Source organism: Hordeum vulgare, chromosome 7H, assembly GCF_904849725.1.
Source record: "Hordeum vulgare subsp. vulgare chromosome 7H, MorexV3_pseudomolecules_assembly, whole genome shotgun sequence".
In the NCBI taxonomy this organism is placed as follows: domain Eukaryota; kingdom Viridiplantae; phylum Streptophyta; class Magnoliopsida; order Poales; family Poaceae; genus Hordeum; species Hordeum vulgare.
Window position 1 is genome coordinate 219,243,838 of NC_058524.1, and position 10,808 is coordinate 219,254,645.

General features: G+C 43.3%; 1 protein-coding gene across 1 annotated transcript; it reads left to right on the top strand.

Moving 5' to 3' along the window:
* The first annotated feature begins 2,580 nt into the window (after positions 1-2,580).
* Positions 2,581-10,507, top strand: LOC123407387 (probable E3 ubiquitin-protein ligase ARI8). Its single transcript, XM_045100513.1, has 15 exons — positions 2,581-3,028; positions 4,281-4,402; positions 4,902-5,004; positions 5,124-5,214; positions 5,800-5,972; positions 6,103-6,204; positions 6,344-6,432; positions 6,934-7,041; positions 7,138-7,228; positions 7,330-7,419; positions 8,488-8,535; positions 8,659-8,730; positions 8,833-8,926; positions 9,028-9,178; positions 9,913-10,507. Exons 1-15 carry the CDS (start codon positions 2,825-2,827, stop codon positions 10,148-10,150), a joined length of 1,776 nt encoding a protein of 591 aa, XP_044956448.1. The 5' UTR covers positions 2,581-2,824; the 3' UTR covers positions 10,151-10,507.
* Positions 10,508-10,808: the final 301 nt, after the last annotated feature.

The window sequence follows — 10,808 nt, forward strand, 5'->3', positions numbered from 1 at the left end:
TTTCCTTTTGTATTTTCTCTTTCATTTCTTTTGGGCATGACTGTGCTGCTTCTGCTCGAGCACCTATTGTTGGCTGTATGAGTTGGTTGTTTTGTAAGACTACTCACAATGGAGAGTAACATAGAGTAGTAATATGCATATGTTACTAGTTTTTCATTTATTAGCTTATAAACTCATTTTGACTTGATATGCGTTATGTTAACCATAGTGTTAGTAACTAGCTAAGTTACTCAATTTCTCTCTCTTTTCATTAATTAGTTGACACGTAATATTTTTTTTCTTATGTGACATCTATTTTTAGGAAAACGCTTCAAATAAGTTGGATGCTTTCTTGTCTTTACAACCGCGTCCAACGTCGTACGATCCCACATGATCGTGTGGCGCGAGAAGCGTTGTCTCCCACACGCGAGCGCTGTGTCTTCCACCCATGAAGGTAGCCAGGCAGCGTTCCGACGACTGCCTATTTAAATGATCCTCGTTTGCATGTACTTCACACGAGTGATTTTTACTAAGTAGCTACACATGTGATGGTACAATACCAGAACACCATCTTTCTCGATGCTGATCGTGGGTGTTGGTTCATTTGGTACTAGCAAGCTCTCATCAAATCAAGGTTGCTAACGGTCAGACCGTCATAGTCGCGTCCTTGACGCTGCTGCCTTCTTCGAAGCATGCCATCACAACATCATCGAAGCAGCCGGGCCGTCATTGCCGCATCGGGACGGTCATCGCATCATCATCGAAGCAATCATGTCCGTCATCGTAACACTGTCACGACCGTGAAACACGTTGCCGCATTATCATCAAAACAGTCAGGCATAACATCGATGTGGTTGTGCCGTCGAACCATATCGCCACGACGTGATCACAAGCGTCGAAGCACAACATGGGCATTAGAAAGCATGTCGTAGCGCCATCGCCGAGCTCGTCGAAACACGTCTCATAGAATCATCACGTCCGTCGAACTATGCCATTGAAGCATTATCGCGCCGTCGAGGCACACCACAAGTGTTCGAAGCATGTTGTTGTACCAACGTCGCGGCCATCGCAGTATTATCAAAGCAGTCGGGAAGACGACGTCGCAGCACACCTTGTAGCATCATCACGGCCATCGAAGCATGTCGTTGAAGCATTGTTGTGGCCGTCGAAGTACACCGCGGGTGTTCGAGCATATTGCCGTGCCCATGTCTTGCCCGCCGCAGCATCGTCGAAGCAGTTGGGATGTCTTGCAACATCGCCTCGGCCTTCAGAGTACACCATAGGAATTCGTAGCATGCGGTCGCGTCATCACCGTTGCCGTCACAACATGCCTAGCATCACCGCAGTCGTTCAAGCAGTCAGATGTTGCACAGACTGTCATCCTACGTCGCATCATTGTCCGCGCCCTTCGGTGATGCGACGGAGCATCAACGGGCGGCGTGGTGTCACGACGCGAGCTGCAATGGAGCAGCGTCGAGGTCGTCGGTGCTACGACGTAACACCATCGAGGTTCGCAGTGCAGCGACGCGAGATGCCATGGAGCAGCATCGAGGGGTCATCGGTGATGCCACGGCGCAACCGTGTGACAATGCTAGGGACAACGTTAGAGTTGCTCCGGCAATGGTCCGTTGACCGCCACGATGTTGCAACGGTCTAGCGACCGTCGGGATGTTGCGATGATTGCCCACGAAGCGATGAGGCGATGTTGCTGCTGCAAAGGTCAGATGACCGTCGAGATGCTGCGATGATCGCCCACGGAGCGATGAGGCGATGATGTTGTTGCAAAGGTCTGACGACCGGCGAGGTGTCGCGGCGATCACCCACGATGCGATGAGGCGTACTGCTGCTGCTGCAAAGGTCCGACGACCGTCGAGATGCTGCAACGACCTGCCACGACGCGGCGAAGCGTTGCTGCAACAGTCCGATGACCGTCGAAATGTTCCGACGACCATCGACAACATGGCGTGGTGTTGTTGGGAGTGGACTGCAACAACATCATCTCGATAGAAGCGTGAGGAATGGTGTGAGGGGACCGCAGGGGTTGTAGGAAGTCGGTGTTGCGAGCCAGTGCTGCCAAGGCACCGCCGTGCTAGACGGTGATGCGACGACGACGTCGATGGTTGTCTTGCTGCAAACTGAGCCGCGACGCTCCGATATGGCGTTGATCGAAATGGTCCTCGTGCGCCGCGAGGGATGCTTTCAGACGCAACCGATGTAGTTGTAGATAAACGCTGCTAGTGGGTGAGGACCGAGCTGTGGAAGGCGTCGACTGCGGATAGTATTAACTGATGATTTGATTAAAGGTATATCCACAGGGCTGCTTTTTGCTAACCGCACACGGATGACGCTTAGTATAGGCTTTTTTTACTACCTACTATATTATTTTTATTGTGGATAGTCTAATACAGAGCGGGAAGAAACTGTTCCGTGCGAAAGCACGTTCCAAACATACCTCTAACTAAAACGAGAAATCTTGATCTCCGAGACCCAGAGTCATAACGAGAAATCTTAATCTTACCGAGTTAGGATTGAAACGCACTCGTGAAATACGGAGTAGGAGTATGTTACTACTCCGATACCGACAGAAACACAGAGTGACCAGCAGTAGTAATACTCTCCGGCTCCGGCCCTTGGGAAACCCCGAAAAGACTCGTTAGAAAACCCAGCATCACCTCGGTGCCGCTGCCGACTCGCCCACGCAACTCCATCGGTCTCGCACATCTTCCTCACCGCCTCCTACCCCGCCCGCCCCGCCCCGCCCACCTCGCCGGAACCCTACCTCCTACCCGGTCGCGCCCCCGGCCACTTCCGCCCGATCCGCCGATCGTCAGATTTGGCAAGCGCAATGGACTCCGACTCCGAGATGCCCGTCGCCAGCGACGAGGAGATGGTGGACGACGAGGACTACTACTACTGCAGCGACGAGGGTGAGTGCGACGACGGGGACGCCAGCGGCGGCGCCGCCTCCGGCGAAGAGGATTTATTGGCCGGAGGCTACGAGGGCCAGGAGGCCGAGGGGAGCGACGAGGCCGTCTCCAGGCGCGAGCAGGTGAGCCGTTGAATCAATCCATATGCCCGGACACAGATCGGGCCCTTGCTTCCGTGGTGCTTTCGCCTTTTTGGGGATTGTTAGGGTTTGAGACCAATCGGGCTGGGGAAACTCTACAGAGTAATAATGTCACATCCACTCGGAAAAGGTGAACAGTTCTTAGTTAGTTCTTAGCTGCTCTAGCGGTGAGCGGTGGCCTGTCGCCTGATGCTGAGTCGCGCGGTTCTCTTGGGAGATCGGTTGCTAAAACTATAGGGTCATATGCCCTTGCGGGTGTGACGATTATGACATTTGGCCCATTTGAGTGCGGGGAATTTTTCAAGGAGCATTGCTGTTCATTGCCAAACTGTCAGCCTTTTGTTAGAGCTCGCTTGGCCTGCTTGTACCTTGTGGCTGTCGCTGTTAGATATAATCCTTGTTGTAATTGCTCATGCTGCAGTTAGTCAATGAGTCGAGTCTTTTCCTTAGGGTGTAAGATAGTGAGTCGAGTTTTTTTCTTAGGCTAAGTCAGTGGGTCAACTCAACAAGTCTAATAGGCTGTAAGAAGTCAACTAAGTTAGTTTTGTACTAGTTCCTTCCAGTTATAGATAAGGGAAAGCCCAGCCAGCTGCAGCAATCGCAGCACCAAAAGAGAAGAAAGAAACCGACTTTGTTCGTAGTACTTGTGTGCTTGTGCGTGTTGTGAGAAACAACCGCGCGCGCGAGAGAGAGGAGCTGAGTGATTCGGTTCCAACAGTTGTAAATTGATGATTAAAATTTAAACACAAATGATGCACATGACAATGCTTGATTTAGTTATACTTGGTGAATATGATATCAGTTAGTGGATCAGATTTTTCATTAGTAAGCAGTGAGATGGGTTGCAGGTTTGCATCTCTTTTTATTTCTCTAGTTTTGCCCTGTCAATGTAAATGGATGATTAGCTTGATCGTGGATGCACTGCTTCTACAGGCTCTGCCCAGTGTTCAGCAGGCAAGATTTATGCTTGGGCACATCCAATAGGTGTGCCAATTCATGATCTATGTTAACCTTTAGATGCTAATAGGTTGCTGATTTGATAGCTTTCTGTCCTGATGGCAAAGAGCTGGAGAACTAGTCGGATACTGTGGTTTTTGGAAAATCAAGTTGGTTCTTTCTTTACATGATTTACAAACTGGCATTGCATTCTCCTGTTGATTTACTCTTCCACGTCATATTGCTTTATGCTATATGCTTGAGTCTCTAAAAGAGTTTCTGTTCCTGCTATCTACAGAGATACATTGTTTTAACTGAAAAGGATATATCTGAACGCCAAGAGGAAGATATAAGTGAGGTATCTGCATTACTGTTCATTCCAAGGGAAGAAGCATCTGTCCTTCTTCACCACTATAAATGGTTAGTTCCTTATTTCGGTCCAGTAACTCCTAGTAATATTTGGATTGTGCTTTGCAATGCACAGGCTACTCAACTACGTATGTCACATCTAAACATAATATTCTATGGTTATGATCTCTTTCTAACTTTCTGCCACTTCTAAAGATGCTCTACGAGCATACCACCTAATTGGTATTTTAAAAAGTGTAGTTTTAGATAGAGCCTAAAACTGTTCCTGCAAAAATATCATCCCGAGCATAATCCTATAATTTTGCCTTATCCGTACATCTTGTATGTATCTAAAGTTCTAAACACGAGACACTTTTCTTTTAATTATTGTGCTTTTATGTTCTTTGAATTTACCCATTTCACCTTGATTGTGAAGTTCTACATAAGGCAATGTGCACACTTTTCTTGCTTGGTGGTTGGAAATTGAAGAGTTGGATCTTTTGGTACTATTTGGAAGTAATGTTGTTTAGTTGTATGTGTTCTCTGTTGATAGTTTTAGTTCTTTATTCAGGGACATCAGCAAGCTGAATGATGAATGGTTTTCTGATGAAGAAAAAGTCCGTGGTATTGTTGGCTTACTTATGAATGGAACTGATTTTCATAATTTGAGGAAGGTATGTACTATTTGTTAAAATGTTAGCACTTTGGTTTCCTATGTCAGATCAGGGTCGCCCCATTGGCTCTGGATGTATGTAAACCATTTTCTAACCTCTGACAGTTGTTTTGGTTGCAGCTAACTTGTGGAATATGTTTTGAAGGGTACTCTTCAGATATGATGAGTTCTGCGGGTTGTGCTCATTTTTATTGCCATGAATGTTGGGAAGGTCTCTCTCTCTCTCTCTCTCTCTCTCTTCCTCCCTCTCCCTCCCTCCCTCTCTCTCTCTCTCTCTCTCTCTGCTTGAACGTCTGGTCACATTACTGTCTATTTCTCTGCTTCTGACTTTCTGAGTATCAGTTCTTCAGGCAGTTGTAAGGTAACCATGCAATAGCACGCTTACTACAACATTATTTAGTTCCGCCTTGTTGGCTTTCCCAAATTTATTGTGTTCTGGTGGCTGTGATTTGAGTAACATTTGGCATGTGTCTGTCAATAAGACATGATGATATTATGAGTAGGACATAAAAGGTTCAGTTCTGATTTTCTCTAAAGAACCTGAAGGTTTGAAGTATTCTACTTTGCATCCTTTCATTTTCGATAGACATGCATTAGACACAGTTGGGTGATATATCCTGCTGTGAAGGTTAAGATTTAACGGTTTCAACAGCACACGAGACCTTTCATGTGCATGCAATGTTAATATCAGTTTTTTTGGTCCTATGATGCTACTATTCAACTCTCCTGTTTCGCACTTATCTCTTTGTTTCAGTTTTTATGATGAAACTTCTGATAATTTAGTCAAAATTTGCAGGTTATATCAGCGCTGCTGTAAGTCAGGGTCCGGGATGTTTGTCATTGCGATGCCCTGATCCATCATGCAGGGCTATCGTTCTTGAAGGCATGATTAACAAATTAGGCAAACACGAAGATAGAGAAAAGTATGCACGATTTGCCTTGCGTGCATATGTGGAAAGTGGCAAGAAGGTAAGTTGTTTGTACAAATATTTGGGGGGGCTATTCTTTTTTATACTTTATACTGGCAGTTACATTAGCAATTCTGATATTATGTACTTTCTATGTTACACCTTCATGTAATCTTAAATATTTCGTGCAGACGAAATGGTGTCCAGCTCCTGACTGTACATGTGCAGTGGAATTTGTTAGTGATGTGAATTATGATGTCTCATGTAACTGCACATTCCGATTTTGCTGGAATGTGAGTGCTACTGCTTCCATTTTCCTATTAACTTGCTGCTTCTGTTTCTCCTAGTGATTGGATGCTTCTGTTTTAATATTTTACTGGTTCTAGTGATTATACATGCTTGGTTTCACTAATGATCGTTCGATGTTTCCAGTGCACAGAAGAAGCTCACAGACCAGTGAACTGTAGGACAGTTTCTATGTGGATTCTGAAGAACAGCGCTGAATCTGAAAATATGAATTGGTTGGTTATTTGCTCAGTATAGTAATATTTGATGTGTTCAGTGTTCTTATCCTTCACCTCGAATACTATGTTTGTGCTGCTAGTGGTCAGTTCAGATAAATACATTATTATGTAAGCAGTTTCCTGATTTTGTGTGGACTGTAGGGCAGGTTGATTGATACATGATCTGTTCACATTTTCCATTTTCTTACCTAATAATTTAAAAAACCAAACAGGGCCTCAGTGGTTTCTGGTTGCCTACTTTGTTTTTTTGGTTACTGGACACTTGGAAGTGGTTCAGTTGATGTGTTCTGCCTTCTATTTGAAAAATCTGAACTGACTAATAAAGGCACAAGTGAAGATACTTCTATATGTTAGTAGTAGCAGGAGCATATACCATTAAAATGGTGTATCAACATGATGAATGGGAGTTGGCCCATAAATGCACTAATGAGTTATTATTATTTATGTCGCTTTAAATCATATCAGCTGGCTTAACATGTCATGGGTGCTCATTTTCAGGATACTGGCTAATTCTAAGCCCTGTCCAAAATGCCAGCGACCGATAGAGAAGAACCAGGGATGCATGCATATGACTTGCACACCTCCTTGCAAATTTGAGTTTTGCTGGTATATTTTGCTGCCCATTCTTGAGGAAGGCGTGAGATTTACGGTTCACATATCATGTTTTCATGCTTGTCATTTGGTTTTCTTCAAACATTTTAGGTTATGTCTGGGTTCATGGGTAGAACATGGTGAGAGGACTGGTGGCTTTTATGCCTGCAATCGCTATGAATCGGCAAAGAAAGAGGGAGTTGTACGTTTTTTCTATTATGCATCTGTACCCTATTTTTATGGCCCTGTGTGGTTTGCCGTATTGTTTGCTTCTCTTCCTTAACCTAATTAGTTATGTTGCAGTATGATGAGGCTGAAGCAAGGAGGGAAAGGGCTAAACACTCACTCGAGAGATATATGCACTACTATGAACGCTGGGCATCTAATCAGACAGTATGTTTAAGATACTTTAAGTTTGGTGTCTGAGTTTCTCTGTTTGTATGATTACCACACATGCAACTTGCATTATTCTCCTGCTCACGAGTTACCTTTATGTTTTTTTACCCGTCTCACCTACCTGGACAAGTATTGCATTATCCACAAATGCATTTAATCAGACAGTATGTTCAAGATACTTAAGTTTGGTGTCTATGAGTTTCTCTGTTTCTATGATTACCGCACATGCAACTTGCATTATTCTCCTGCTCATGAGTTACCTTTATGTTTTGTACCCGTCTCACCTACCTGGACAAGTATTGCATTATCCACAAATGCAGCTTGCATTATTCTCGTGGTCATGAGTTACCTTCAATATCCGAACCAAAGTAGACAAAAGATGAGATACTGGATGGAAGACTTTGGCATCACCATACATAATAATCTCTGTACAAAAATATTAGGCATATTATTCTACAAATGCAGTCAAGGTTCTAAGATATTAGCTACCAATATGTCCAAAAGATTCTGGAACACATCGTCTGACAAATTACAATTTTTAGGAATATTACAATTGAAAATCAGTCATATAATCATGCTTTAGGGTCTGAAAAGTCAAAGGCCTTATATTTTTCGGGCGGAGGGAGTATTAGCAAAGTTGCAACTCTTGCAACCTTGTTTCAGACACCCTAAACAAATTAGGCTGGTAAAAAGGTTATCTTATGAAAGAACCATGTCAAATACAGACAACTGCCCTAACTCTCTTGAAAAACAACCAACACCCTTCAGCCGTTAGCATCTTATCAGGACCATCTCTTTAGCTTCGTTGATGCTTGTCCTTTTCATGAGCTTCTTTTGATGAATAAGTATTGTGTCCATGATTATACTTTTGGTTGAAGCACTAACCCAAGTTCTAACAAACCAAACCAAATATCTTTTCACTTGCTTTGTTGCGTGTATTACCTGACCAGTTGGCAAACATTTTTTTTTATCTGTCGGGCATGCCTATGATGATTGGTTAGATGATTTTTTTCCCAACTATATTAAGTTTCTGTGGTACTGATGTGCTGATGTGTCTATTGGCAGTCGAGGCAGAAGGCACTAGCAGATCTGCAAAAGGCGGAAAAGGAGCAAGTAAGGATCTACATTATGTTATTGGCACTGCCTTTAGTGCTCCAAATCTGAGTTTTTCTGTTTGTTCTTTCCTGATTTGCTCTTGTATGTAACGCTATTTTTTTCCCCTCTTGTGTGCTAAAGCTTGCAAAGTTAACTGAAATTTATGGAATACCGGAGACACAACTGAAGTTCATTATTGAAGCTTGGTCACAGGTTTGATGTCATAGTTTTATGTTATGGTCAAACAGACTTTTGACACTTTGTACTCAGCAAATCTTCTTATATCTGATGCTGCATCACTATGCTGCATTACAGATTATAGAATGCAGGCGAGTGCTCCAATGGACATATGCGTATGGCTACTATCTCGACGACAAGGTCAAGAGTGAATTTTTTGAGTATCTGCAAGGTTGCTATTTCTGTGCATTTACAGAAGTTGTCCATAATTCCGAAGGTTTTTCACATGCTTGCAAAAATCGTTAGAACTTTTGTAACCCTAAATGTTCACAGGTGAAGCTGAGTCTGGTTTGGAACGTCTCCATCAGTGTGCTGAGAAAGACCTGCTAGGGTTTTTACCATTCTCAAAACATGATACTACCGAAGATCATCCTTCACCAGCTGAATTTGGTGAATTCCGTGTGAAGCTTGCTGGTCTGACAAGGTATTACAGATTTGCAGTCTTCATATCGTTGTGTTGTCTAGTTAATGTATGTTGGTTCTTCTTCCTTGTGTTTTCTCTTCTGCTCATCGGAGCTTATTCTCTCTTTGAAAGTGAACTGAACTTGACTAAGTATGTTGGGAGTTCAAATAGCAAATTAGAGATTTACAGGCCCTACTATGATACCGATATCTTAGCATGCACATCTCTTGGTGCTAAACAGATGGTAGAAGTGAGAAATTGTCTAGCATCGTTGTTTAGGGTTGGGAGAGTAGGTGCTAAGATAAAGAGAAGCTAGCACCCACACTAAGCTAAATAAAGTACTTCTGATTAACTTTTTGTGTAGTTTAAACAATAAATAATTTAAAATTCGTAGCACTACAGGTGGTGCTAACAGATGTTGTAAAAGAAGTTTACAGGGTTGAATGGTGGCAGAAGGCTGATGTGTCAAGCTATTTTTTGGGTGCTAAGGATGCTGATGTTCTTTGAAATTGTTGATTCTATTAGATAACATAGGCACGTAGCAAGAGTCTAAATTCATCAAAATAGTGATAGATGAAAGGCATTTGGATGGATGAATCAACTAGGCCGTTCTCTGATTTACTGGTCATGCTAATTCTGATTTTGCTAGTGCTTTCTGTGCAACACATTATGCAATGCCATGTTGTCTGAGCAACATGTTTCCACACTCATAGATGGCTGTTGTAATGTGCTTATATGCTAATGTTGCACTGCAGTATAACTCGGAATTACTTTGAGAACCTTGTCCGAGCATTGGAGGATGGGCTGGAGGATGTCCATTGTGCTGCAACCTCAAGCAAGGCCACCAACTCGAAGAAAGCAGGAGGTAAAGGCAAAGCGGCCTCCATATCATCGTCGGACCATTCTGATGATACTTGGCCATGTGAACGCTGCACATTTCTGAATCCCTCTTCTGTGGATGCGTGTACTGCCTGTGATAAGCAGCGGTACTAGCTAGTAGATTAATAAACTGCTCAAAAGGCAGTGACACAAGAAGCTCAAAGCGCATGAAAACATGTGTTTGCTTATGCTTTAGAAGGTCTCTCAACGGATGCAACGGTGTACATAAGAAGGGTCGAAGGTCCATCCTTTGTTTTATGTAGATCCCAACAGATGTCATTGGTTACAAGGTGAATGTGTTTTTGCCTGTGTGTGTTGTAAATATTAGTTACGAATATAGGTGTAATGTGGTGGGTTTCTTTTGTGGTTCCATCCACCTTGCTCCCTTCGTTTCTCCTAACCTAAAACGTATTAGGTTAAAGACCTGCCAAGAATTATTTTTATTAATATATGGTTTCCTTTGGTGCGGAATGTGTGATGTATATGATCTGAATTGTTGTTTCCAAAACATTTACTGATACTAGTGATTTTATATCATATAAACCACATATTAATGGAGTAAGTCTTGGACAAAGACTTTGTCTCAACGAAATGTAATAATGCACAGTATGAACTGGGGGAGCACTGACCAGCTTGAGGAAGTGAAGAGCCGGCCTTCACTTCAATTTATCTCCGTTATTAGTATGGTTGATAACAGTGGGTGCTTTGTGTGCCTGCATATGTTTTAGCGGTTGTCATGAAAGTTATTGTTACAGGCTTGCACTTTTACGAT